Raw genomic sequence first — 27,689 nt, 5'->3', positions numbered from 1 at the left:
TCACTCTTGCTATATGACTCCAACTTCGTTGTTGATCACCCACTTTTTTTAAAAGTTACCTTGCACCATTTGCATATAATCCAGAAGAACTGGTCTAAATGCTATCCTTTAAAAGTTGACTAATGAACCTTATGGGAATGGGATGGTCTTCATCTAGTTATAGTCATAGAGTTAACTTTAAAACCTCCCACCTCTGGTGAAACCAGAATATAATATAAAATTACTTTATTAAGTTCTATGGCATGAAAAGATGATCTAAGACACAGTCCTTGACTTCAAAATGTAGTTTATCAATTCAAAATACCTTTATTAAGCATACAATATACAAAGTACTGTCCTAAACATGAATAAAATATAACTATAATGAAATAAAGTAAAGTTATTTTCTTAATTCAAAGAATCACCTCCTAAATTCTATATTTTGTACATTTGTTTGTTGTATTAGATTTTAAATGGGGTTTGTTTCCCAACTGTTGTAGCAAATTTTTTTAAAAAGTATGAAATAGGGGGTGGCTAGGTGGCGCAGTGGATAAAGCACCGGCCTTGGAGTCAGGAGTACCTGGGTTCAAATCCGGTCTCAGACACTTAAGAATTATCTAGCTGTGTGGCCTTGGGCAAGCTACGTAACCCCATTTGCCTTGCAAAAACCTAAAATAAAATAAAAAAGTATGAAATAAATCCCAAGCATTTTATTTTATTTCACAGACAGTAATACTATTTGCATCTAAAATAAATTTAAAGAAAGGAATCCATATTATAAACTAGGAAGCATATATTATTTTAATTCAAATGGAAACAAAAATGCTTTGAGGGGCTCTATTACATAGTGTCCACTAGATGGTAGCAAAGTTTTAAATATTAAGTTGGATGGTGAAATTTTTTTTTCTTAATCACTGGAAATTTTTTCTGGACAATGATTAGTGTTTATATCTTAGAATTAGAAAATTATTAGAGCTGAAAGGGTCCTTAGAGATCATCTGTCCAATTTCTTTATTTTAAAAATGGAGAATAGGCAAGAAAATGACTTGCCTCTTATATCACAAAGGTAGTTAAGAAGCAAAATTTGGACTTAGTTTCCCTAACTACAGATCTAATTGCTACCCAACAATACCTTAAGATAGAGTTGCATTTAGAGGTAGAGTTATCTATCCTTTTGCAAATAAGGAACTGAAGTCCTAAGCTAGTAAGAGGTATGATATGATCTCAGGTCCTCTGATTATAAATTTCAACATTCTTCCCATGATTCTATTTCCTCTATCATCACATGGAACCATCAAGTGTCTGTGTGTGTGTGTGTGTGTGTGTGTGTGTGTGTGTGTGTGTGTGTGTGTGTGTGTGTGTTTGTGCTGGAAGAAGCCCTGGAAACCATTTTTACAGATGAAGAAAGTTCTCATCATATGTCTGATATACTGAGATAGTCTTCTGGTTGATTTCCTTAACCAAAATATTCTCCCTACTTCAGTCTAACCTCTACTCAACTTGCCAAATAATCTTCCCAAAAATGCAGATATGATTATCATCCTTTTATTGAATAAACTCCTTTAGTGCTCCCTATTACCATTAGGATCAAATATACAATCCTCTGGCTTTTAAGGATCTTTATAACTTGTCCCCTTCTTATCTTGCTGGCCTTCTTCACCTCCTTCTACAAACTCTACAATCTAGCCACACTTATTCACATAACACTCCATCTCCAACCTAGTACCTTTTCCCTCACTGTTACCTATCTTCCCTGCTGTCTCTAGGAATCCTCAGGAAGATGCCAAAAAACCACAGTCACATATATTCATAAAAACCAAATACTAATTTTAGTAATTTTCTTACTCTAGGAAGAAAAAAGCTATTGGGTAGAAACAAATGCTTGTGTTCAGTCAATCAATCAATAAGTAATTTTTAAGTGTTTCCTATAAGTCAGGATCTGTTTTAGGCCATGGGAATAAAAAAAGGCAAAAATGATTCAATCTCTACCCTCAAAAATCTTATATTTTGTTGGTAGAGATAAGATGTATACATATAATTTCTGTCTATACAAAAAGAATATAAGGTAGTATGTACAAATACATGTGCATTTGTTTAAGTGTGGGTAGAACTAGCAGTTGAGGCAATCAGGAAAGGTCTCATGTAGAAACAACAGTTTAAGTTGATCTGTGAGAGAAACTATGATATTCACAAAAAAAAGGAAAATTAGAAAATAATTAAAATTTACCTTTGCTTTCATGTTTTAAGTGCCTTACCTCTCCTTATTTTTCAGCTATGAAGAAAACTATTTCCATATAAATAAATAAGATTTTTGTGACTCAATAGTTGGCAACAGCACTTGCATTTTGCTGATATAAATAGTTAAATAGAATATGGAAAGGATATCATTAATTCAGTAAAACTCAACCTTAACTTTGTTTTGTAATATGAAACATAAAAGACATATACTTGTTAAATATTTTTTTCCTAAATGGTTGCAAATCTCCATCATAAAATTTTTTGAAAATCAACATTGCAAATAACAAAAAAGGCAATGGAGAGAGGCACATGGTGGGTACGAGTAGGCAACATCATATTCCTAGTAATGGAGTAAGGGAATATGATTGAGGAAACATAACCATGGTAAAGAAGAGTGACTCCTCAAGAGAGGGGGATCAGAGATGAAGGATGGATCACCTGGATACTGTACAGCTATCATGAAATGTACTAAAATCTAGAGAAAAGACTAAAGGAATGCATATTAGGGTAGATTCTATGTGGAGTTTCTATGAAAGAACACAAGAATAAGACAGGACAAGAAGGCATCACGGATTATCAATTAACATTTAGAAGAACAATAGATCGTTTTAGGGAAGACATTTGCAAGCAGCTAAGATATCTTCCTATGTGTTTCAACTAAGGTTCTATTGGTCCAGGTATCTATGATCTCCACTAGGGTATCTGCTAGAACTACTTAGAAACACCACAGAATCAATATCCTATAGTTAAATGAACTGAGGATATTTCTCCAATATCAATGTATGATTCGATATTTACTGGGTAAAATGAATTCTGCAGAAGACTTAAAGGGCACAAAGATCAATAAGATGCAGTCCCTGCCCTCAGTGAGCTTACAGTCTATTAGGTAAAGATATTAATTAGACTACATCATGCATGCCAGAAAATTTTTTTATAAGTTTAGAAGAGGGAGATGTGAGGAAATCAAATGATATAGTTTGTGAAACTCCACCATTTAATTAAAAGACTGTGTAGGCTTTTATCTAAACCATTTAGTATGGGGGTCAAGAAAGCAAACCTGCCAATTTACTGTCAACCTCTCTCCTTTTCACATTCCTGAATGTTCAATGTTTCCAGGACTATTTTTGGCCTATAAATAGAAATGTATGAATTGACACAATGTTGACCAGCTGGAGCACATTCAACATATTTTTCTACTTAAATGAGCTGCTTTAAGCAAGGCCACAATGGGTCATTTTTTAGAAGGTATCATTAGCAAGTAATGTGGACATAAGGTTAAATGTAAGAAAGCCTAAGGCTGAGGTTGTCTTTGGGTCAACGAAATGTGAAACAACATCTCTCTCTCCAACTAGGTACATTTCAATAACTGGATACGGGGTATTCTGCAGTCTCTGGAACACTCCATTTCCATTAGCCAAGAAGCAATAATAAAACAACTACCTCTCCAGGAGGTTTGCAAGGACACTCGAATGAGTAGGATATTTTTTCCCAGTCTATGACAGAGGTAATTTAAGGGCGATAACTTGGTTATAGGCAAGTTTTGCTCAGAAAGATCTGAAGATAGCCTGTACAAAGGGGCTAAGATAGAAGATAGAAGGCTAAGGTTTAAAATGGGGTGTGTTCTCCCAGAACCAAGCTTTTCACAATTACTATCATGACTATTTTGAGGTAAGTTAATCACATTTCTTGACTTAAATATTGAAGTGTAATAATTTTAAGTTAATTATCTCTCTCAAGCTATGTTAAATGAAGCTATTTTGTTGAATTTGTAAAACAATTGCTTATCAAATATGTTTGCATCAGTTATAACAGCAACAAAACAGAATTAGAGAGTCCTTTTGCCTCAGTTTATCAGTTATCCAGTGGTTGGAGATAACTACATGTTATCTGCTCATAACCATCTGCTCACTCTCTGGGCTAGTTTTTTTTTTCACATTAAGTTGATCTTACACAAAAAAAGTCTGGGTTCCAACATCATGAAGTTACACTCAAACCTTCAAATGTTCCTTGGGGTAAACTTTATTTTGTGGAAGATATACTTCCCCTACTGATCACGTTAGCTTTGGGCCCCGACTAATATGCTTCTATTTTCATGAAACCAGCCAAGAGAAATGACGATACTATTAGCTCTCAAACTTAATCATTTGCTCAACAGTAAAGCAAAAGCAATCATAATCAATACTCCCACAGGGACTTGATATAAAATAAAGACCAGAATAATCAACACATCATAGTCTGCACATAAATTTGGTCACACTCTCTCAGTATGTGTGGGGGAGAGTGGATATATTCTTGATTATTTATGATTATATATGAAGCATAAATGAGAGAAGTTCATGTTTTTGTGGGTAATTCATAAATCTAGATTCTAGACCATGCTGTCACTGATCCACTCAGGACTATCCATTATACTCAAAGCCCCTATTCTGATAACAGCTCTCCTACTGGTCCTTAACACTTTCTGTTAGGAAAAGACTTCTACTCTGAAAAATGAAGAAGCACTGACAAGCATATTTAACGTACTGTCAATCTTAAAATGTTGTTGAGAAAGCATTATATTATTTTATAAATTAGAAGTTTTTTTTAAGCCAGAGAACTTCAAAACTTATTAAGTTGGATCTCTGTGGACAAGGCAGACAAACCCAGACTCACCAGGATGCTATACGTTCCTATCATCTGTCAGCCAACTGCATCTAGCAAATAAATTGCCAAAAAAAACCCATGTATTTCCTTTTCCTGCTTTTCCCTCTCACATCAGAGGACAGAAAAAAGTCACAGATAGCTTTGAGAACATTATCCTCTTTCCAATGAGCATTTGGCCCTTATCCAGTCCTTCTGGATCTAGGAGCTAAAGCCATCTTGTTAGCTTACCCTCCTGAGATTAGTTTCTTCACACAGTTCTAGCTGAATCTTTTCTTTTGCTTAGTTGTCCTCTTCTGCCCACCCATTTTTAAAAAAAAATTATTTATTTATGGCACTGGGTTAAGTGACTTGCCCAAGGTCACACAGCTAGGCAATTATTAAGTGTCAGAGGATGAATCTGAACTCAGGTCCTCCTGATGCCAAAGCCAGTGCTCTATCTGTTGTGCCACCTAGCTGCCCTCTCTTCTGTCAATTCTTGACCCTTCCAGCAGATTCTTCTCCCACTTCAAATGGCTCAAATCAGTGTCTATTAATATTTAGTGAATCATCTTTTCCTTATAGAATAAAAACTCATTAAAATCATTTTTTCTGTAGGTTGTAAACCAACAATCCTTAGTTAATCATTTCATAGTATCCAAAAAGTTATTTGACTTATCATTTTGTGAGTTTTAACCTATTGTCTTAATGAAGAACCTCAAAGACATACCAAATTTCCTAAAGTAGGGAAACTAAATTATTCAATAGGCACATTGCATTGGCATAAAGAATTTTGTATGTGGAATACAATACTTTGTCCAGGAAATTCTTTAGCAGCTACATTTCTGTTTCCATCAGTAGGAGACAAAATAAAATGGCAGAAAGAAAGATTGAGTTGGAGTCAGGTCTACATTCAAAATCCACCTCTGACATTTACCAACTTTATGATCATGGGTATATCATTTAGTATCTCTTTGGGTCCATCTCATTTGTAAAACAGGAATTTCACCTGTAATTCCTCCTTCTCCACAGAGCTGCTGTGATGACCACTGAAGTGCAAAGGACAGAGTAGTCAACTAGTTCAAACACCTTGTTTTGCAGATGAGGAAACTCAAGAAGCTCAGATAGGCTAAGTGGTATCCTAGAAGACTTTGGACTTGACCTGAACTCTCAGTCTCCATTAGTCCTCTGGTTACTTGGCATCTCTGCTTAGAAATGACAAACTATGGAACACAGAGGATTATCTTCTCAATCCCTCAAGAATAACAAGAAAAACAGAAACAGCTTGGCAATATATAGGAAAACACTTGGGGTTGTCTCAGAAATAGTTTAAAGCTATTGAAGCATCCCAGAGGCTGATGACTCTTAACTATGGTAATTGAAAAGTAGGAAAAGGCATTCTACTTCCTAAAGCATGTATGCCAAAAGATTCAATGAGCACAGTACTTTACCTGATGTAATTTTTCTCCCTCTGTGGGTAATGAGAATTCCTTTGCTTTCTTACTTATATAGGTTAGCTATGCTTTGCAAACATTATCTGATCCTTGAATCACCTTTGAATGACTACTTTCCCTTTGAGATAATATGTAAAGCACTCTGCAAATTCTAAAACACTATATAATTGCTAATTCTTTATTATTATTAATCATCTTTCATAGTGGAGGCAGATGTAGAGCTTTGGGATCTAAGGTCTAAACCTCAGTACCATTAAAGGACTACCATCAAGCCATTAGATCATGGAGTAGCAGCTGTGTTAGGTCCTGCTGCTGTCATTGGGGTCACTGGAAGACCTACCTTGGAAGGAAAAAAGGAAAAAAAGGAACTGAAAGAAAAGAGAGAGAGAGAGAGAGAGAGAGAGAGAGAGAGAGAGAGAGAGAGAGAGAAGGAAGGAAAGTTAAAATATAGAGTACAAAATAAAAAGAGAGATACCCATTGGGCAGTAACAGAATATTATCTAAATTCTGGCATAATAGAAAGAATGTTGGACTTGGAGAATGGAGACATAGACTCAAATCTTACCTCTGACCCTTGTTAGTTGTGTGACCATGAGTAAGTCACTTAACTTCTCAGAGCCTCCATTTTATCATCTGTAAAAACTAGGATAATAATAAATGCACTACTTACTTCAGAGTTTTTATAAGGAAAGCAACCTGATGATCTCAAAAGCACTACTGAAAAATGTTATTCTAGTTACCTCAGGGGCAGTGAGGGGCACTCATGCCTTAGATCATCTACATTTCCTAAATTAGACTAATATTTTCAATTGAAGAGCACGAAATAGGTTATTCCTTAACTGCACACAGATCATTGCTCTGTCCTAGACTTGGGAAAAGCACAATAGCAAATATACTTTTAAACTTTTTCTTGTGCTAAGACCTAAGCATTAGCTTACCCAAATCAATGACAAATTTTAACCTAGTGAAAGCTTTGTAATAAATCTTTAACTGGATTTACTCACCCAGAGCAGATTGGCTCTTGCCAAACAGGAAATCATGCATGAGTTGAAGTTAATTTCTTGGGCTGCAAGTTCATTAACAAATAAAATATCCCCTACATTACTCCAAATATGGAAAAAAATAAAAGGGGCCTATGTTTCAGTTTCTCTGCTTTCATCACCTGACCAGTTACACAATCACTATATAATACAAGGTCATTATAAAGGCAAATAACACCTTTTCAGACATTTCAATGAGACTTCACCTCAGACTGTAGGAGTCATTTGAGTCATTTGCCTACTTGGAAACCAAAGTTGACTTCTTAAATTAATGTGGTTATGATTACAACTTAGAAGTCTAACTTTACTCATTGAAAATTTGAAGAAAATATAGGTCTTCCTATATAAAAACTACAACCAGTGAATTTAAAATGATTTATTGGTTTAATGTATAAAATTTTTCCCTCCCTGCCCAACAATTAATACTATCAGTAGGCTGAATAGGTTGCTTCAAAAAGAAGTGAATACTTTATCTCTGGAGGCCTTCAAGTAAAGACTGGATCAATCTTTCAAAACATGTAGAGTGATTTGGACAACTCTGCGGCCTTTTACAGTTTTGAGTGTCTATGATTATGCTGAAGAAATTTTTAAAACAACTAAATTTTATATTGTTTCTTACAAAGTAAGAAGAGACTACTTGATAGAGTGGAAAGTGCTGGACTTGGAAGTGGGAATCATATTCCATTTCTGAAACTTATGAACTTTAAGATCATGGATCAAGTCATTTATCATCTTTGTACCTGAATTTTCTCATGTGTAAAATAGGGATCTTAGGATCTTAGGATCTTAGAATATGGTCAGATCTGCAATACCTTTCTTATAATGGCAGTATTATTGTAGTGGTGCTGGGAACGTATGATTAGATAGTCACATGAAGTTGAAAAATAGTAAAAATCAAAGAAATAATACCATTAAGGATTAATTATTCATTAATCTATCTAAAAGTTTTTTGAATCTTCATGCTTTGCTTTAAAAGAAGCACATGGACTAGGATAGACTTAGCTCCTTAATAATCAAAAACAATCCTAAAAGACTTGAGATGAAAAATAACATCCACATTCAGAGAAAAAAAAACTGTTGAGTCTGATTGCAGATCAAAGAATACCATTTTCACTTATTAAAATTGTTTTATGTTTTTCCTTTATCATGGATTTTCCCTTTTTATTCTGATTCTTCTTTCACAATATGACATATAGAAATGTTAAACATGATTGTACATATATAATTTATATCAGATTTCTTCCAGTCATGGGGAGGGAAGTAGAAAAATAAGGAAATCAAACTCTTACAAAAAAATGAATGTTGAAAACTATCTTTACATGTAATTTGGCAAAAATAAAATTTAAATAAAAAAAGAAGCATGTGGACAAATATCTTATCTGATCTAAGGATAGAAAAGTGAGCAGCTCTGAATATGAAAGAGCCTAAGATTCAAAGAGTAGTGACTTGCCCAAGATCACATTTCTAATTACTGATATAGTAGAAATGTTAGAAGTTGAATGAATTTCTGTTATATATCAGTTCTAAAGAAGCTATGCATTCACAGGTTCTGGATAATGCTCTGGTGCTTTCCTAATCATCAGTGGAGTGAAGCAAGGCTGTGTACTTGTTCCCATGATTTTTAGTATGATGTTTTTAGCAATGTTATATGCCTTCAATGAGAACAATAACAGTAGCAAGGTCATTTACCAGGCTGATGGTAAATTATTTAAATTGAAAAAAGCTACAAGTCAAAACTAACATAGAGGAAGAACTGGTGTATAATTTTTGTTGTTGTTATTTGCGGATGATTGTATAATGCAAGTAACCTCTGAAGTCAAGATGCAACAAATTATTGAGTCTCTGCTGCTTGTGCTAATTTTGGTCTAACAAATAACATAAAGAAAAAACACAGGCTTTTCACCAAGCAGCACCATATCATTCATATGTTGGACCTTTGGTTACGACAAATAGAGAAATACTGAATGCTGTGGATGAGTTCAATTACCTTGGCTGTATACTTTCCAGGAATGTCTGCAAAGATGGTGAGGTTAGTGCATGCATTGTTGAGCTAGCTCAGTGTTTGGGAGGCTCCAAAGGAAAGTGGGGAGAAAGAAGAGGTATTAGACTGCCTACCAAACTGAAAGTCTATAGAGCCATTGTGCTGGTCTTGTTGTGTAGTGTACCAATACCATTCCAGGAAACTTAATAGCTTCCATATGAATTGGTTTGGGAAGATTCTGAAGATCATCTGGCAAGATAAGATACTGGATATTTAGTTCCTTTCTCAAGCTAAACTACCAAACATTTAAACTCTACTGCAGAGAGCTCAACTCTGGTGGGATGGCCACATTGTTCAAATGTCAAATGTATATTTACCTAAAATTCTATTTCACAGAAAACTCATAGAAGGCAAGAAATCACGTGGAGGTCAGAAGGAAAAAATTCAAAGCTTTTCATGTAACTGAGAAAAAAAAGAAACGATGCAAGGACACTCTCAAGATATCACAGAATAACTTTGGTATCAATTGTGTATGGAAGATACTGAAAAAGGACTGCCCGGTATGGTGTAGCGGCATCAAAGAAGGCGCTATATCGATGAGCGAAGCAGGAATGGCAGTAGGACAAAAGAAACATGAGATGGCAAATTTAGGGACATCTCCACTCTAAATGTTCTTGTGGATTATTTCTGCCAATTTGTGGTAAAGCCTTGCTAGTCCATATTGATCTGATCAGCCACAGTAGGTTGCATTGTACCTTGACTGCGACATAATGATGTCATTTTGGTCCTCTTAGAGAAAAAGAGGATAACAACCAATCTCCTCTTTCTTGACTTTGAACTGAAGCTTCTGCCACTTCCCACAGTCCATGCTTGGAAATCTGTCTCCTTACATTCATCAACTGACTTCCTTCAAAAGTGAATTCAAATCCTACTTTTTTGCAGTTGGCCTGGGTTTCAGGGGTTCATCTGACCCAACCCATGGCTCTCAAAAAAGTTCTGTTTACCACACACCCACTCTTGTCTCTTCTCACCCCCAAGCCTTTTTCATTAGATTACTTTATATTTACACTGTACATCAATATATATTATATTTAATATATATTTTATATTTCACATATATTTTATAATATATAGATATAGATATATATGAAATGTCGTATATTCAGTTATTTGTATAATATTTCCTTTTTTAGAATATGCCCTCCTTGAAGGTAGGGCCTTTTTTAATATATATATTTTTAAGGCAAGTACAGTATCTGGCTCTTGTAAGTATTTAATAAACACTTGTTTCCTGGTATTGACTGATTTAAAGGGCACCAATCCTAATCCTTTTTAAATAAACAGAAAATTGGCAGCATTTGGAAATTTATTTGCTTTCTAAAGTATTGCAACTTTAGCCATTTTTAAAGCAGTGCCCAGGACAGTTTCCTGTATATAGCAGGCATTGAATAATTGTTTATTAAAAATAAAAAAAAGCCACAATAACATTTCTAAAAATCCTCAAAATGAAAGAAAGAAGAGTATCTATAGATTTTCTGTTGTAAGAAAAAGCAACTTATGGTGGCTGTCTGACATCTTTATCCAATGTCACCTCAATTTGAAAACGGGGAATAATTTACAGGTGGCAACATTTAACGAACCTCTTTCCACATTAAAGCTACTGCCAGAACAAACTGACTTTTAAAGGCCATAACTTAGTCCAGACTGCAGCCTGAGAGAGTCACACTTTCTAACACAATCTGGAATTTCTTAACACAAGCTGACATTAATCTAAAAAGACTGACCTTTCCCTGGGGGTAAAAAAGACTTGACAATAATAATTAGCTTTTTACATTGGTGACTGAGTCATCTCTGCATTGCAGAAAAACTGATTTCCTACAATTGAAGCTCAGTTTATTCTGAAATTCACAAAAACATCATTGAAATGCAGAAGGAGGGAAAGCACCTTAGAAATACAGTTGGGGGGGGGCAGCTATATGAACAGAGCACCAGCCCTGGAGTCAGGAGAACCTGAGCTCAAATCTGACCTCAGACACTTAATAATTAGCTCTGTGACCTTGGTCAGGTCACTTAACCCTACTGTCTTGTTAAAAAAAAAATCAGTTTGGGTCCTTACTTCATAGCTGAGGGGATTCTTTGAGGATAATTTTGTTCTGGGATCCAGAATAGAAATTTAGGAACTATTTCCAAAGGAAAATTATGCAGAGGATTAAGACAAATGGAATTTTAGGTGGGCATTCAGGTAAATTTTGTTTGTTTTTTATTCTGGAAAAGCAGTCACATTTTTTATTATCTAAAGTTATTGTGATTTCTCAGGAGAAAAATACATCCTGCCAAGGCTGCCTCCCAAACATCTGCCTTTGAGTTGGGAAGAAATCCCTCTAGGTGTGAACATTTTCTCTGCAGACCTAAGGAAAGCATATTTTCCTACTGACACAGCAACCCTCCAGCTGGTATAACTCAATAACTCTCTGATGGTCAAAGACAGCTTAAAACTTACTAGGAGTACAACCTCACAGAGTCCATTATTCTCCTATGAGGGTAGTATGATAAAAGAGAGAAAAACACTGGACAAAGTCAGAAATCTTGAATTCTAATATTCAGCATTAGGTAACTTTGATCTTGAAGCGTTTCAGGGGTTCATCTGACCCAACCCATAGCTCTCAAAGAGTTCTGTTTACCACACACACCTGACAAGGGGCCATAAAGCATTTTTCTAAAGACCACCAATAAAAGGAGCTCTACCTCTTCAAAGTGGGGGGGGGGTCCCATTCTTAAATTGTTGGAAAATGTTTTGCTCCTTTTAAATTAATCATATATTATTTTTTTTCCAACTGCATACAAAGATAGTTTCCAAAATTCATTTTTTAGTAAGGTTTTGAGTACTACATTTTTCTCCTTCTCTCCCTTCCCTTCCTCTTCCCCTTGACAGTGCGTAATCTAAAAGAGGTTATACATATAACTATGTTAAATATAGGAAAATGTCTTTTTTTTTTAATCTCAAGCTTAAATTTGTCTCAGTAATTTCTACACAATGAGCCTAGGTCTGCCTTCTGGGGAAAAGTGATGACTTATGGGCCTCAGTCTCTTAAAAAATGAGATCTTTTTCAGCTATAAAATTTTAAAATTTCTGACTCTGTAGTATTGGATGAGGACTTTTTACTCTGGAATGAGGAAAGCTGAGAGAGTCAAAATCAAAATTTACAAAATTAGAAATAACAAATGATTTGTTTAATCACATATTGTAATTCTAGAATAAAAGTTTATTCTTTGGTAAACTGAGTGAAAAAGTAGAGAAAAGGTAAAACTTTTACTTTGTGGAGCTTATAATGAGCTTATAGAAATTATGACCTTCAAGAGAAGGTTGAAAATAGCAAACAAATGGCCTAAGGAAAGACTTTTGAGAAATTTTTAATTGGTACAAACATAAGTATCTCCTAAGAGAACCTTTTAAGCTTGATATTAGAGTGGAAAAGTAAATTCTTCCATAATATGTTGCCTGAGGATCCAATGGACTGCAAAATTCTGGGCTAGGGGGATAAACCATCTATCTCCACATAACAAATTTTATGATCTTGTAGATCATAGAAAGTCTTGTCGTATCAAATAATCCTCAGGACTATGAATCTTCTTGGCAGAGTCTTCAAAGCAATTAGGACTGGATCAAGGATATAGAATAAAGGAGTCCAAATTATCTTTCAAAAAATTAAGTAAGTTTTTTTACTAATCCCTTCTGGACTTTGCATAAAAATTATCCTCAGAATTCCTCTCCTTCACCAAGAGTTATCCCATACAACAATGTTATTTTAGAGAGGGGAGAAGCTATTACAATTGATTGATATGTAGAAAAAGTTTGAAAATTTACACAATGTCTATACCTCTGGATCTTGTGTCCTCTAATATTTCTTCATTAGAGTCATGCTTGATCTTTATGATTTTCTTATATTCATTCTTGATTTTATGCATTGTTATAGTTATTGCATAGATTTTTTTTAAAACTCTGCATACTTCATTCTGTATTAGTTTGTGTTAGTTCTTTTCCACTTCTCTGGATTCATCATACTAATAATTCCATTACAATTTGGTCATTTCGCCACACAATTAGCATGTACTCTGTAGGAACCCATATTTTCAATTCCCCAACAGCAATTCAGGTAGAAGGTAACCTTACAGTTTTTTTAACCTTACAGTTTTAAAGAAATTCCTTGAAGTAGAGATCCAAGGAATCAGGAATCTTGACTTTGTGTCATCAGATCAATCTTTTAATTAATCATAAATAATCAGTATATATGAAGGAGCTGAACAACAACTTTCCCCTTCAAATATTTCTAGAATCCAACTGTGTGCAACTGAGCCCTTGACCTTATCAGAATGACTAAATCAGAGTTAATAGAATATTTCTTCCATTGCAAATATTTTGATATAGGATATGTAGGTGCATTTCAGAATTTCAAAATTTTAATAGACTTTATTAGTCTTGCAATCCAACTCATATCTTAGAAAAGACTTTCCTCAACTAGAAAAGTGGACAATTCAGCCTTTGCTTGAAATCCTTTAGCAGAGGGAAACTCAGTGTCTCTAGATGTCATCCAATTCATTTTTAATAGCTCTAATCATTAGGACATTTTTGTTTGTTTCAATATTCAAAAGATATGTGATCTCATCAGTGTGCATATTACCTCTAATAACAAAGATCTAAATTGATCCATGCAATTCTTGTTCTTCCAAATTTGCTTTAAGGGTTTAACCCCACCATCACTGGGAGTTTTCTTATCTTCCTCCGACATCATGAGGTTACTGCTTGAGCACATGGGTTATCCACTGCTTCTTCTATACTCTTTCCATGTTCCAGATTCTCTTCCTTTTAAGATCATGTTTCTATAATGATATCCTTTATTTTCCTTAGTTTCTTGTTATATACTATAGTTTGCTCACACACATGGGCCTCTCCATTGTCCTCTGACTGATACTCATCTTTAATTCTTTGAACAGTAATTATTAACAGTTCATAGTTATACAACCACACTGGTAGACTATTCCTATGTTATTTTAAAAATAGTCCTTTGTTAGGGCAGCTAGGTGGTGTAGTGGGGGGCAGCTAGGTGGCATAGTGGATAAAGCACCAGCCCTGGAGTCAGGAGTACCTGGGTTCAAATCCGGTCTCAGACACTTAATAATTACCTAGCCGTGTGGCCTTGGGCAAGTCACCTAACCCCGTTTGCCTTACAAAAACCTAAAGGAAAATAGTCCTTTGTTTCAGGGTGAAGTTGGGGATCATTAAATAAACATTTTTAAAGATCAATTCAGCTCATTTTCCTTCTGTTTAATTTTGGATCCAAATTTTTACCCTTTCACAATATCTATGCAAAAGAGATAGAGAGATATACGCACACACATACGCCTATGTATGCAATAAGTAACAACATATTTATATTCTGATACATACCATACTCAAAACCAACACCCCCATGTATGTTGTCCATCTAACTGCATGAGTGCCCATAGTCTGAGCCAAGAATCAACAAATTATGGTACACAAGCCAAATCCAGCCTGCTGTCTGTTTTAGTACAGCAGGCAAGCTAAATTTAAAACAAAATTTAAATAAAGTTTTATTGTATTTAAAAACACTCAACTTATGGCCCATACAAAAAACAACCAATGGGCATATTTGGCCCTCAAGTCATAATTTACCAATGTATGTGGATAGTTAGGTCAAACTCTTTTGGTTATGGATCTTGTATGAAGACTCTACAATGTTCCTTATCTCAAACCTACATTTGCTTCCTCAGCTTCCATTTTTCCTAGTTCTGCCCTTTGGGGGATATCATATCTATTCCATATGATAACACTTAAGAAACCTGAAGATAACTATCATGTCTCCTACAAGTCTTCACTTCTCTGCCACCATAAAGGTCTAAATCTTTCAGAAAGGGAGTTGAATTATTTAAGATGCTTGTGGACACTCTCTGGAGGTTATCATTGAATCCTTGACCTCCTTGGCTTCTCAAATTCTCTTGGATTTCAGGAATCTAGAAGGACCCAGGTTCATGACTAGACTAGCCTTTATTTTTGCTTGCTTATGTCCTGATTTAGATTCCACTCCCACCTTCCCAAAAATGAAATAGCTCTCTCCTCACACAACTCATCTAATTCTCAGCACTTCCCTAACCACTAGCATATGCAGTCTCCATGAAATGGGAATAAACTGGGAAGCAGGCTAGATGAGGTGGGGAGGCTAACAATGGTATCAAGGAACTTCAGAAACAACAACGCTTCATAATACAACTGGATCACAGTTCTGAGGACCTGGCTATAAGGTAGAGCAAAGTTTTACACCTCAGAGTCTCTCATCCTCATCATCAGATGCAAAATCTTGACTCAGACAGTAGCTGAAATCAATAGGCTTGTCTACAGTCTTCTCAACACATTCACTAATAAAGTAGAAGACTTTTTCAAATTTCTTGATCTCAAATTTTGGGGATCTCCATGATCTAGGACAAAATGGATTTTTTTTCCCATCTGACAAGGCAAGCCCTAATCTCACAGAAAATGGAACGAGTGGTAGTAGATAGAGAGAGAGGACATTAAAAGTCAAGAATATTTATGTTCAAACCCTACCTCTGCTATTTAACTAGCTGTGTGATATTGAGCAAGTCCCTTAACTTCTCTAGACTTCAGTTCCCTCATCAGAAAAGAAGGGGATTGAATTTAAATTCCTGAAGAGCTCCCAGGCTCTCTTCTAGCTCTAGCTCTAACTCTATGAAAAGAAAACTCCAATGACAATGTGAAGACTTTTTAAATCTTATTATCTTAATAACTATGTTTTTTTAAAAAAGAAAAGTTCTGCTAATTCAAGCAAAAGGAAAGCTCTTTGGTAGAATATATAAACTTCCTCTGAACCTTAATCCAGAAGTTGAGATGCCCCAGTGGATCAATTTATGAAGACTTGAACATTTCTTTGGCTATTAGAATCATAACCTGAAAGTTGGAAAAGGTCATCAAGTATAATCCTTTCACATACAAATGAGAAATCCAGGTAATTAAGTATAACCCTTCTATTTCAAATGAGAAACCTCATTAATCCAAAGAAACTGATTAACCTCAAACCACACAGGCAGTAGTTAATGATAAAGTGAATATTTGAAGCTGGATCCTCTGACTCCAGATCCATTCCTTTTCCTACTCTACCACAATGCCTATCTAAGATGAATTAGCCTGGGTGGACATTGTTTTCAATGGCAATTCATATTTCCCTAATTTTACTTTTGAGAGCCTGTCACCCAACTAGGAAGAATCAGTACAGTTCAGGGGATTTTTGAGTCCAATGCACTCCCATTGCTGTCCTAAATATCCATGTAGGCAGAAAACCACAGATTGGACTGCCTATATTCTTCCATTATCCAGAACGATCACTCCTCAGATTTTGTTCTATGGGCCAGAAATTTCAGAAATCTAAGTATAAGTTCTCTTAACTCACAATAGTGATTAAGCTCTAAAATGCTAAGTTCTAGTGATGGTGACCTTTGAAAACATTATATTTGAATAAACTATAGTGGACTTGGTCTGGCCCAGATAGAATGTGTTCTCTGGCACTCAATGCCAATCAAAAGATACAGGGGCCTACTTCAGTTCCAGAACAGTGATCCATGAAATTAAATAAACTCTTACAGGTCTGCATGAAGAAACAATGAAAAGTGCTAAGTTGATTACAAGTGACTGTCACTTCTTCCCAGTAATACTGGGAATCAATTAGCTGGCGCTGCATACATCTGACACTGAGTAGGACAAGAGAATACCCATTCTGCTTCCATTTTTGCCAGACCAAAGAATAAAACAGAAGTGTCACACCAAGCCATGCTTAGTGCTGAGGAAGGTGCTGAGTCAAAGCTCCCAACCCCAATTCCAAGACTATTAAAATGTGTTCAACATGAGTACATTCATAAATTAACTAGAATAGGTGAGTTAGAAGGAATACGGGAGATCCAGATTATGATCACATTAGCATTTTTATATAGGGTGGGGACAGAGAATTACACATGCCACCTTAAAAGATCAAAGGTCATTGAAGAAAATAGAGTTTTGACAATCAGTTCAATGACACTCCTAATAGGATATTTTATTTTTCTATTATATTGGATTCCTTGGCTTGAATTGTTTTGTCCTTGCCCTAGGTATCTGCTGTCATTGGATTTTGGTAACCTAGATAAAGTCAGGTTTTCAGAAACTTGGTTTATTCTCATTTAGACTCTAATTTGGACTCTGCCTATCTTTTCCCAAAAGCATTTATGGTTTGTTACCCTATTCTTGGGGGAGCTAGGTGACTCTGTGGTAAGAGTGTTAGGTTTGGAGTTAGGAAGACATGAATTAAAATTTGGTCTCAGATACTTAATAGTTGTGTGATCCTGGGAAAGATATTTGATTCTGTTTGCCTCAGTTTCCTTATTCATAAAATGAGCTGGAGAAGGACCCTTCTAGCATCTTTGCCAAGAAAACTCCAAATGTGATTATGAAGAGTTGAATATGACTCAACAATAACAAACCCTATTCTCTGTTCTGATGGTCTTAAGTGAGATTTCAAGTTACCATGAACATATGCTGATTCTTTTTCTCTTCACTCCCTGGGTGAATGCCAACTCCTGGTGGGGAATTAATAATAATAGTAATAATTTATAAGGAGCTTTAAGATTTGCAAAGTGCTTTATGATATCATCTCATTTTATCCTTAAATTCTATTCCTTTCCCCAACAAAACAACAACCTTGGAAATGCTATTATTATATTCATTTTATAGATAGGGAAAGTAAAGTAGACAGAAATTGTGACTTGCCCAGGGCCACACTTGTGCTAAGGACCAACACTCTATCCACTGTGTTATCTAGAGGCCATATATGGAATATTACATATTTCCTAGAAACTTCCATTCTATTCAATTAAAAAAGTATTTGTTTAAAGTCCACTACTTTGGAGCTTCAAAGGTGATAAGATGTGATTACTGTCCCCCTTGAAGTCATACTCTCACTGAGGAAATAAGACAATCATAGGAAAAGAGTTAAGCAATGTAAGGCTATAGAAATCACTTTGGCAGTGAATACTAAGAGGAATGCTCAGGCATATGACTATCATTAACCTTGCCAACAATTTTCTGAACAAGTAAAGCACAAGAATAAGACAATATTATCTTGTAACCCTAATATTAGTAGTGCTCATATCAACAACTCACATTTATAAGCCATGTGAAGGTTAACAAGCAATTTCCTCCCAACAGCTGTGAAATAAGTACCAAAACTTTTCTGCATTAAATAGAAAAGGAAATTAATTGAAAATCTCTATCTCCCCTGGAGAACTATCTGATGGGTTTACAACTTAAAAAACCAGAATGAAGACCTTTATATACAACAATTTAAATTTCTTCTCAGCAGGGAGTTTTCCCTGATACCTGTAGGAATTCCTACTGCAGAATGAACAATTATACTACAGTTACCAATAGCGAAAGGTGGAGGATGAGGGGAAGATTATTCCCTGAAGTCACAAATGTGGACTTGGATGTATAGTTGTGTGAGTATTCAACATGTCAATCAACTAAGCTCACACTGAATCAACCACTAGTCAAATATAGTTGGGTTTTTTTTTAGGTTTTTACAAGGCAAATGGGGTTCAGTGGATTGCCCAAGGTCACACAGCTAGGGAATTATTAAGTGTCTGAGGCCACATTTGAACTCAGATCCTCCTGACTCCAGGACTGGTGTTCTATCCACTGCGCCACCAAGCAGCCCCCAAGTATACTTATAATGGGGAGAGCATGGTAGACCAGTAGCCTACAAAGTGTCAAGGCAACCTAAAGATAAATTGAATGGCATAAAAAAATGATAATCCTAGTACAATGTACTTCAGTTCCAGAGTGCTGCATAGCAAAGTTACTGGTACCTATGGCTCTAATTTAAATGAGTATCCAATTGTTAATCAAATTACCTGCAAAGTACTTGGAGAACTGAAAGTAATTAAGCTTTGGGAGAGTGTGTTCATTACTGAAACAAGTGGGACAAAGTGTCACTGTGTATTTTAAGCAACAGAGAAGGAAGAGAAAAAACAAGTAATGATAATATTACTTTACCCTAGAGTATTTTACACTTTACATAGTATCTTCCTGATTCTTAACTAAAAAAGTATTAACATTTCAATCTATGCCCAATAAGAAAATCACTTATGGAACTGAGATAAGGCATCAATTATGGAGAAAAGATAATGGTATGGACCTACAAAATAGCCAATTAATTGAAAGCAAATACCTGTTACTCCAGATTCAACTGAGATTATTTTACACTGGACCCAATAACAGGTTTCTGTTTTAGGAGTGTTAACTTTTTTTATTCTGCCTCCTGATTTTGATGAATACATCCAATAGTCTAAATTGTTCAAATTTGGTTACAAGAGGCCGATGCATGACACCCAAATAATTGCATATAAATGTTACATCTTTATTTAATTAATCTCAAGGACAAATGTTTTTTCCTACTGAATTTATGAATTAATTCATATTTCAGTTTAACATTTGCCCCTTGCAATCCTTCTCCCAGTTTGCCTTCTCTTCTCTTTCTTCCTCCCTGCTCTCCCCCTATTTGATTATAAGGTAATTCTGGGGAACTGACAAGAGAATTGAAAAAAAAAAACGGGATTTTGAAAGGGAAGGCCTTTTATTCTTTTTGTTTCTCAGACAATAATTACTTAGCTGTGTGGCCTTGGGCAAGCCACTTAACCCCATTTGCCTTGCAAAAAACTAAAAAAAAAAAAATAGAATCCCAAAGGGGTGGCTAGATGGCGCAGTGGATAGAGCACCAGCCCTGGAGTCAGGAGCACCTGAGTTCAAATCCGACCTCTACACGTAATAATTACCTAGCTGTGTGGCCTTGGACAAGTCACTTAACCCCATTTGCCTTGCAAAAACCTAAAAAAAAATAGAACCCCATAAAAAAGAAGAAAAGACATTAGATAACTGATAATTTATTGAACTCACTTAACGCTATCAACATAGAATGAAAATGTTTCAAACCAAATTAAACCACTGGTCCAAATGGGATAGGTTTGCCTGATTTAAAAACAAGTATTATATTAAATAGGAACTAAAATTTATTCAGAATGATTCTAAAAATTGTCTTCCCACTCCAATATTCCTTTAGAGCCATAAAGACTCACCTATCTGAACTCAAATCTGACTCAGACACTTAGTAGCTGTGTGACCCTGGGTCAGTCACTGAACCCTGTTTGCTTCAGTTTCCTCATCTGTAAAATGAGCTAGAGAAGGGCATGGCAAATCTAGTTAGTATCTTTGCCAAAAAAATCGCCAAAGGGATCTTGAAGAATCAGGAACAACTGAAATGATTAAATAAGTACAGGTCAAGGCTGTTTGAGTAGCAGGTTCATTTGCAGAAACTTCTCCCTCTCCCCACCATGATTTTCTAACATATATCACATAAATTGCACATACTTAAAACCGATTTTATGGGCTCAGTAGGTAGGATAAACACATTTGTATAGAGCAGATAGGCAGGCTCTGGCATTTGTAAAAATGTCTTTGTAATATTTACGTCAAATCCTAGTCAGAGACTCAATGGAAACTATCTCCTAAAGCAGCTAACTACCAATTCCCATATAATAAACACAAACTTAAAAAAAAATTAAAAATACTTTTTTTTCTTTGGAACATTAAAGAATTTCTCTAATGGGTTTTGGTCAATTTACCTTAAGGTACTTATCCAAAAAAAAACAGTGTTGGCTACCCAGTGCTCTAGGGTTGGTGATGGGGGTGATAATCTGTCCTTTTTTTCTTTGAAAGAAGGGAACTAGAGAAGGATAAGAAAAATAGAAGACTAAGATGGAACTGCTACCTATTAGCCTAGGGCTATGGTCTGCTTAGATACAAGCTGATCAATACAGGCCTCTGTTAGTCAATAGTACTGTTTCTAAAATACTTTCATTGTAAAATGAACACTTGGATAAAATAAATTTGATTTAGGAGTTAATTCCTAAGGGTCAAACAAATTGTTTTGAATAACTTTCCCTTTAAATCTCAAACTATTTAACTACCTTCTCTTCTTATTTGTATAGATGTCTTATTTTCTCCTTGAAACCATAAGCTCTTTCAAATCAGGAATCCCCATTTTAATCATATTTATATGTTTTGCAGTTAACAGTATCATGTTTAGTACATACATTCACCAAAGGTTTGAGGAACAAATTGTTCTTATATCCTCACTTTCCTCTGCCATTTTCCAAGTCCTTCATGGGGGAAAATAGTTTGCAAATGTTGCTTGGATTAAGCCCTTTTAATTTTTAACAAGTAACAAAATATTTCAAACAATCCAATATGAGAACTGGAAATCACTTTGTCTATTAATCAAAACCACAGAAAATTCCTTTGTCACCAAAGCAGCTTATCACATACTTTTAAACTGAGGCTTATAGGGGTGAAATTATTTACATGAAGTTTTGCAAGAGATTGGAAAGAATAGTCAGTTTCCATTTTATTTTCTAGTTCTACACATGATAATCGTGAATGAGGAGAGGCAAGACTTGGTTATAAATTCCATGTTTGTAATTAAGTATATAGAAATAAACCACCTGCAAGGGACCAACTCATCCCTGCAAATTTTATCAAAGAGAAGGAAAAGACAGTAAACCCTTTCTTTCACTTAGATGAAACTGGTTAATGTTTGAACATCAAAGATTCAAGAAATGGTCTTTCTATGGGCAACAAATAAAAACTCTTCTGCTCAGTGAAAACTGAATAGGTTGAACATAATTTCCAAATTTTCCAAGTTTGCATATTAGCTGCTATGGAAATAACTCCTGTTTTCTTTGTGGTTACTTCCAGCAGTTTCATATCCAAACCTCAAAAATCCAAAACTGTTGCATTTTTCTAAGGAGGACTTTAGTAATTTTCTCACCTTCATGCTCTAACAGGTCAGTTTGATGTCTATCTCATCCTTAATTTGTTTCTCTGAAAATAAATATTTTTTACAGGAGAGATTTTATTACAACCCAAAAAGCCTTCAGCAAGTCATACATTTTACAACTAGGAAGGTAGAATAATTTTGTTTATTACCAAAACATAGTTTCTTAAAAATAAATTAACTACTAATTTCTTTATAGCTAATGAGACCTGTATCAATATCCTTTCAATAACAAAATTATAAGCCAACTTTGTGGAAAAAATATATGCATTCATGGAGAACAAGGCTAAGCAGAACTCAGAGGATACTCACTGCTGGAGCTTGAGACCTCTTTATGACTGGAAGACATTGGCTGGGCACAGAGTTGACAAAGGCAGTCCCTTCCATTGAAGGTAACTCGGTCTCCAGGTGGAAACGGGCGTCTAGAACAGAAAGATATTGTAGTCAAGGTTATTCCAATGATTCAAGTCTTTTCTCTTACTCCTTCAGTTTGCTGCCCTCTAGGGCAAAATAATATCTTAGAGGAACACCAGCCAAAATGTCTGAAATGTAGTCTTGATCAAACCAGCCAACTGGAACAAATCCAATTACTAAATGCACCTCATGAAGGAGAGAAAAGGGGTCATAGAAGCTAATGCTTTCATTTCAAAAAAGGATCATCTAAAAGTAAAATAGAGAAAATTTTACTTCAATTTCATATCTCAGGAGATATATCTCAATGTGTTTCTGAATAGTAAATGACAGGAAATTTTCAGCAGACAGATCTTTCAAGAATAAGGAATTTTGAATACCATGAATTCTTGCCAAATACTTACAGCCTCTCCCTAAGAGAGATGCTAGAAATTTAGGCATTAACTACTTCAGGTAACTGGGACATCATTAGAAAATTAAAGATTAGAAAACTCTTTCATTGAAGCCGGAGTTGATGCCAGATAGCATTTAAGAAAAATTCTCATGGTACCTAGGAAATTATTTGCTGAATAATGGAGATCCAGGACCATAAAAAAAAATCATACTCACTAATAATAGATGATATTTATCATAGTAATAGATGATATTTATCATAAATTAGCTTTACTCAGAAAGATAAATGTGTAGAAGGGTGTCACTGAAATTTCATTATTATCAAATATTCAAAAGTTGCAATTCATTTTATAAACTTTCAATCTCATGCCAGCTGTCTGATGTATATTACTCCTTGTCTCTCCTAATCCCCAATTCAGTAGCAGCCTACATGTTATTTTTAATTGCTGTTAAACAAATATTTCACATATATTTTCTATGCCAGATTATTTTAGATTGCATTTGGCCAATTCATCACAGAATTCATTAAGATGAATTTCTAAAGGCAATATCATTCTCTGTGTGATTCTACACCCATTATGCAAATAGTTCTAAAACCAATAAGACAAACATTATCAGGACAAGTCTTAGGGCAAACTGCAATTAAACCACAGAATAGCCAGAAGTCATTGAGTATTTACTTTTATAAACATGCTTTACCTTTCAGTTGCTTCTGGGTTCAACCCCTGTCCAAATAATATAATTGTTTGATATTATTATTGGTAATTAACCTTAAAAAACCAAGGGGTAGCAAACCAAGAGTAGCAAAATTACTCTTATTCTTGCCTACTAGTATATATATGTTCATTGAAGAAAATTTCAAGGCAACTGTCAAATGAAACATAGCCCATGACATAGACAAATTTTTTCGGTTAGTTCATCAAAACAGAATAGACATAAAGATAAGTGAAGGGTGGCTAGGTGGCGTAGTGTGGGCGGCTAGGTGGCGTAGTGGATAAAGCACCGGCCTTGGAGTCAGGAGTACCTGGGTTCAAATCTGGTCTCAGACACTGAATAATTACCTAGCTGTGTGGCCTTGGGCAAGCCACTTAACCCCATTTGCCTTGCAAAATCCTAAAAAAAAAAAAAAAAAAGATAAGTCAAAGCCCTACTCTGTCCAATCCTTGTATTAGACAAATATAGAATCAATCTTGTCTGGAATGAATCTCTAGTGGGACCTTAAGGGAGAACACCTAGGAACGAAAGGATCATTCTCTCTCTCTCTTTTTTTTTTTTTGCAAGGCAAATGGGGTTAAGTGGCTTGCCCAAGGGCACACAGCTAGGTAATTATTAAGTGTCTGAGGTCAGATTTGAACCCAGGTACTCCTGACTCCAAGGCCGGTGCTTTATCCACTGCGCCACCTAGCCACACCAAGGATCATTCTCTTTAATATCTCACCCTATTCCTTTCAGGTTATACCTAACTATAAATGAAGAATATAGATTCAATATATTCCTTCCCCATTCAAATCTAATTTTTTTAGGTTCAAAAACCTTTATAAACATTCCTTTGTTATATTTACAAAGTGACAAATCAATAAAAGGTAAATGGAATTTAGTTCTTAAGTTCTTAAGATGAAGAGAATTCTCTTTATTCATTTAACAAAAATGGAATTTTAGTCTCCATCTCTCCTAAAACAACAAGATAATAGGGCTAGAATTAATCCATCATTTAAAAATATTTAATAGGCCTCTACTATGAGTGAGTTGCTGGGAATGCAAGGAGCTTAAATTCTAATAGAAATATCAGAGGTCATCTTGTCTGATCCAATCATTTTTTAGATATTGAAACTAAATTCACAAAGTCCTATTTTGATACTTGATCTTCATTTGGAGGTGACTATGTATTCTGGAAGCTATGGTAGAACAACATGTGCTTTGGGAGGTTCTATTAAGCTGCAAAGGCTTCAAGTATGGTTATAGTATCATACTGTCCAAGGACCAGCCTAGTAAAGTCAGGAAAAGTTTATTACTAACAGATAGACTGTAAGGTAAGGAAATCTTTGTTTATGACAACCTAAGAAATAGTCATTTTATTTGAAAAATCCTTTTGTTCTGTGCAACCTGTGTGTACTTATGGCTTGGCAGTGCTGGAATTTTATTGAGGAGGAAGAAAGTGCTAAAAATTTTACAAATTTTAGGGGCAGCTAGGTAGAGCAGTGGATAGAGGACCGGCCCTGGAGTCAGGAGTACCTGAGTTCAAATCAGGCCTCAGACACTTAGTAATTACCTAGCTGTGTGGCCTTGGGCAAGCCACTTAACCCCATTTGCTTTGCAAAAACCTAAAAAAAAAAAAGAATTTCAGAAGTTTTAGATCAATAAACACTTCAGCAACTGGAACTCTAAATGACTATATCTTTGGAAGAACTGAACTATATATAAACATTGACATATTAAATTACAAACAAACCCAGAAAGTAAAAAAGAAGTTTAAATTAAATAGGAGGGGTCATGATTTTTTTTAAAAATAGAGATTAACAAGAGATTTGGAAGAATTAGTTTTATGTGATCTCAATTCAACAAGAAACATTATTTCATTGGGCAAATGACTATTTTATTCTATAATGTTTATAGTAAATATAAGCAAAAGATCACCATGTAAATAACTGTGGGTTATGTCAATATCTGTTGCAGATGATGAAAAAGTAAAGAAATTCTGTGAAGAATTTTTCATGGATTCACCAAACTAAACGTGTGTGTGTGTGTGTGTGTGTGCATGTGTGTGTGCATGTGTGTGTGTGTGTGTGTGTATATATATATATATATAGTAACTTTTCAAAAAAATCAGTTTTTATTAGTGTCTTTTGATTTTTTTTACATCACTATAATTGACCATGACAGAGGTATAAAATAGGGAAATGTGTACTTCCTAGAGATATTCCTCATTGTCATGGAGGATAACTTAGATTCAAAGAGATCTTATTGACTTGTATGGCCCCTTCACCAATAGAGTACAAGCTAGCCATACTTACCCATCTTATGTGACTCTAGTCTATATCCTCCTATAAATCTGTTACAATGGGGAGGATTTCCTCACTTTCTCCTGATATCCAGATGATACTAGTGTAGGACTTGGTTTAAATATTGGGCATCCCTCTTGCAATGTGTCCAACTCATTATCTATCATACATTTTCTTAATGACATTTTTTCTCCTCTTCCTCTTTGTGGTTCATTCTTATGTGCATCTTGCAGCCTGTTCACAATGTATATATTATAATTTCAAATGGATTTTAAAATCTTTGGAAACCTTGTATTCCTTTTTTCATAATCATATAACACCATAAATAGAATACTGGTATCATTTGAGGAAAGTATGAAGTCTTTAACAATGATTCATAATTTCTTGAAGGCAATCCAATTTGCTGTCCAATTTCTGTTTATTTTATTCTTTTTTATTATTATTATTTTCTTTGCCTTTTTTATGTCAACTTTTAAAAATTAACTATTTTTCCAATAATATACAGAGAGTTTTCAGCAATCATTTTTTTGTCAGGTTTTGAGATCCACATTTTTCTTCCTCCTTCCTTTTTCTCCCTCCTCCCTTTGACAGGGAGTAATCTAATATACTTCCACTTAAATTTTAAATCCTACATTTTCATTTCTACTGTTTATCTCAGATATACCCTACTAATGGATAAACTCTATAAACTGAACTGTCTGGGCAAGAGATAGTCTTTATCTAATTAGTTTACTCTGTGTGGATGGCAAGGCCAAATTCTTCTAAGTGGATGTATATCTTTTCTAGGAGGCTGTTTACCGTTCTGGGGTTTGATGCAAAGAGCACAGTATGTATAGTCACAAAGCTAGCATGTACCAGAATCAGGAGTTGATCATAATTTTTTCTGCTATCAAGGCTGGCTATTAATCCACTCTGATTTATACTCAGTTCCCCCTAAATAAGATCAATAGATAAAAAGGGGATGGACTGATCACATGATAAGATTGACACAAAAAGAGATTGAGTTCTGCACTTGTGGTTATAGAATGTGAAAAAAACCAAGAAGAAAGCTTCAGCACTTTAGGTAGCTTCTAAATAAAGAAGGATCTATAGGAGAACTTGGATAAGAGTCATACAAGACGAAAAGGCATGAATTGGGGTAATCCATATTCATAAAGATAAAAACCAATCTTCATGAGATCAAAAAGTCACTGAAGTATAGGAAAAGTAAACTATGGGTCAGTCAGAGGACATGTATTTGAAAGGAAAGAATGTTGAGTTTGGAGTCAGAGGACATGAAGAATCCAGTGTTACATATTGTGTGGCCTTAGATAGGTCACTTTTTTACCCTCAGTTTCCTCATCTATTAAGGGAAAGAATTAGAAAATAAGGGCTGAAGGTAGGTGCTTGTTTAGTTTTTGTCTTCATATTCGCAGCACAGAATACTGTTATATTTAATTTTGGAAATATCACATACTAACAAATGAAGGATGGTGATGAAAGGAAAAGGTCTATGTATGTAAGTGGAAATTGAATTGGAGATATTGAACTTGAAGGAAGAAAACTTTAGAAATGACCATCTTCAGAAATTTAAAGAGTTGCTACACTGAAGAGAGAATAAACTTGTTCTCTCTTGCTCTGGAAGAGAA

At 35.0% G+C, this 27,689-nt stretch overlaps 1 protein-coding gene across 28 annotated transcripts in view; it reads right to left on the bottom strand.

The window, feature by feature from the left end:
- The window catches only part of ABLIM1 (actin binding LIM protein 1), a 420,518-nt gene that overhangs the window by 117,285 nt on the left and 275,544 nt on the right, over window positions 1-27,689 (bottom strand). For all 28 annotated transcript variants that reach the window (XM_074233606.1, XM_074233602.1, XM_074233619.1 and 25 more), the window contains one exon: window positions 22,571-22,680. In XM_074233606.1, the coding sequence (XP_074089707.1) occupies window positions 22,571-22,680 (110 nt within the window). The remainder of the gene's footprint in view (window positions 1-22,570; window positions 22,681-27,689) is intronic.

The sequence above is a fragment of the Macrotis lagotis genome, chromosome 4 (assembly GCF_037893015.1).
Source record: "Macrotis lagotis isolate mMagLag1 chromosome 4, bilby.v1.9.chrom.fasta, whole genome shotgun sequence".
Lineage (NCBI taxonomy): Eukaryota > Metazoa > Chordata > Mammalia > Peramelemorphia > Peramelidae > Macrotis > Macrotis lagotis.
This window is presented reverse-complemented; position numbering and strand designations above follow the sequence as displayed.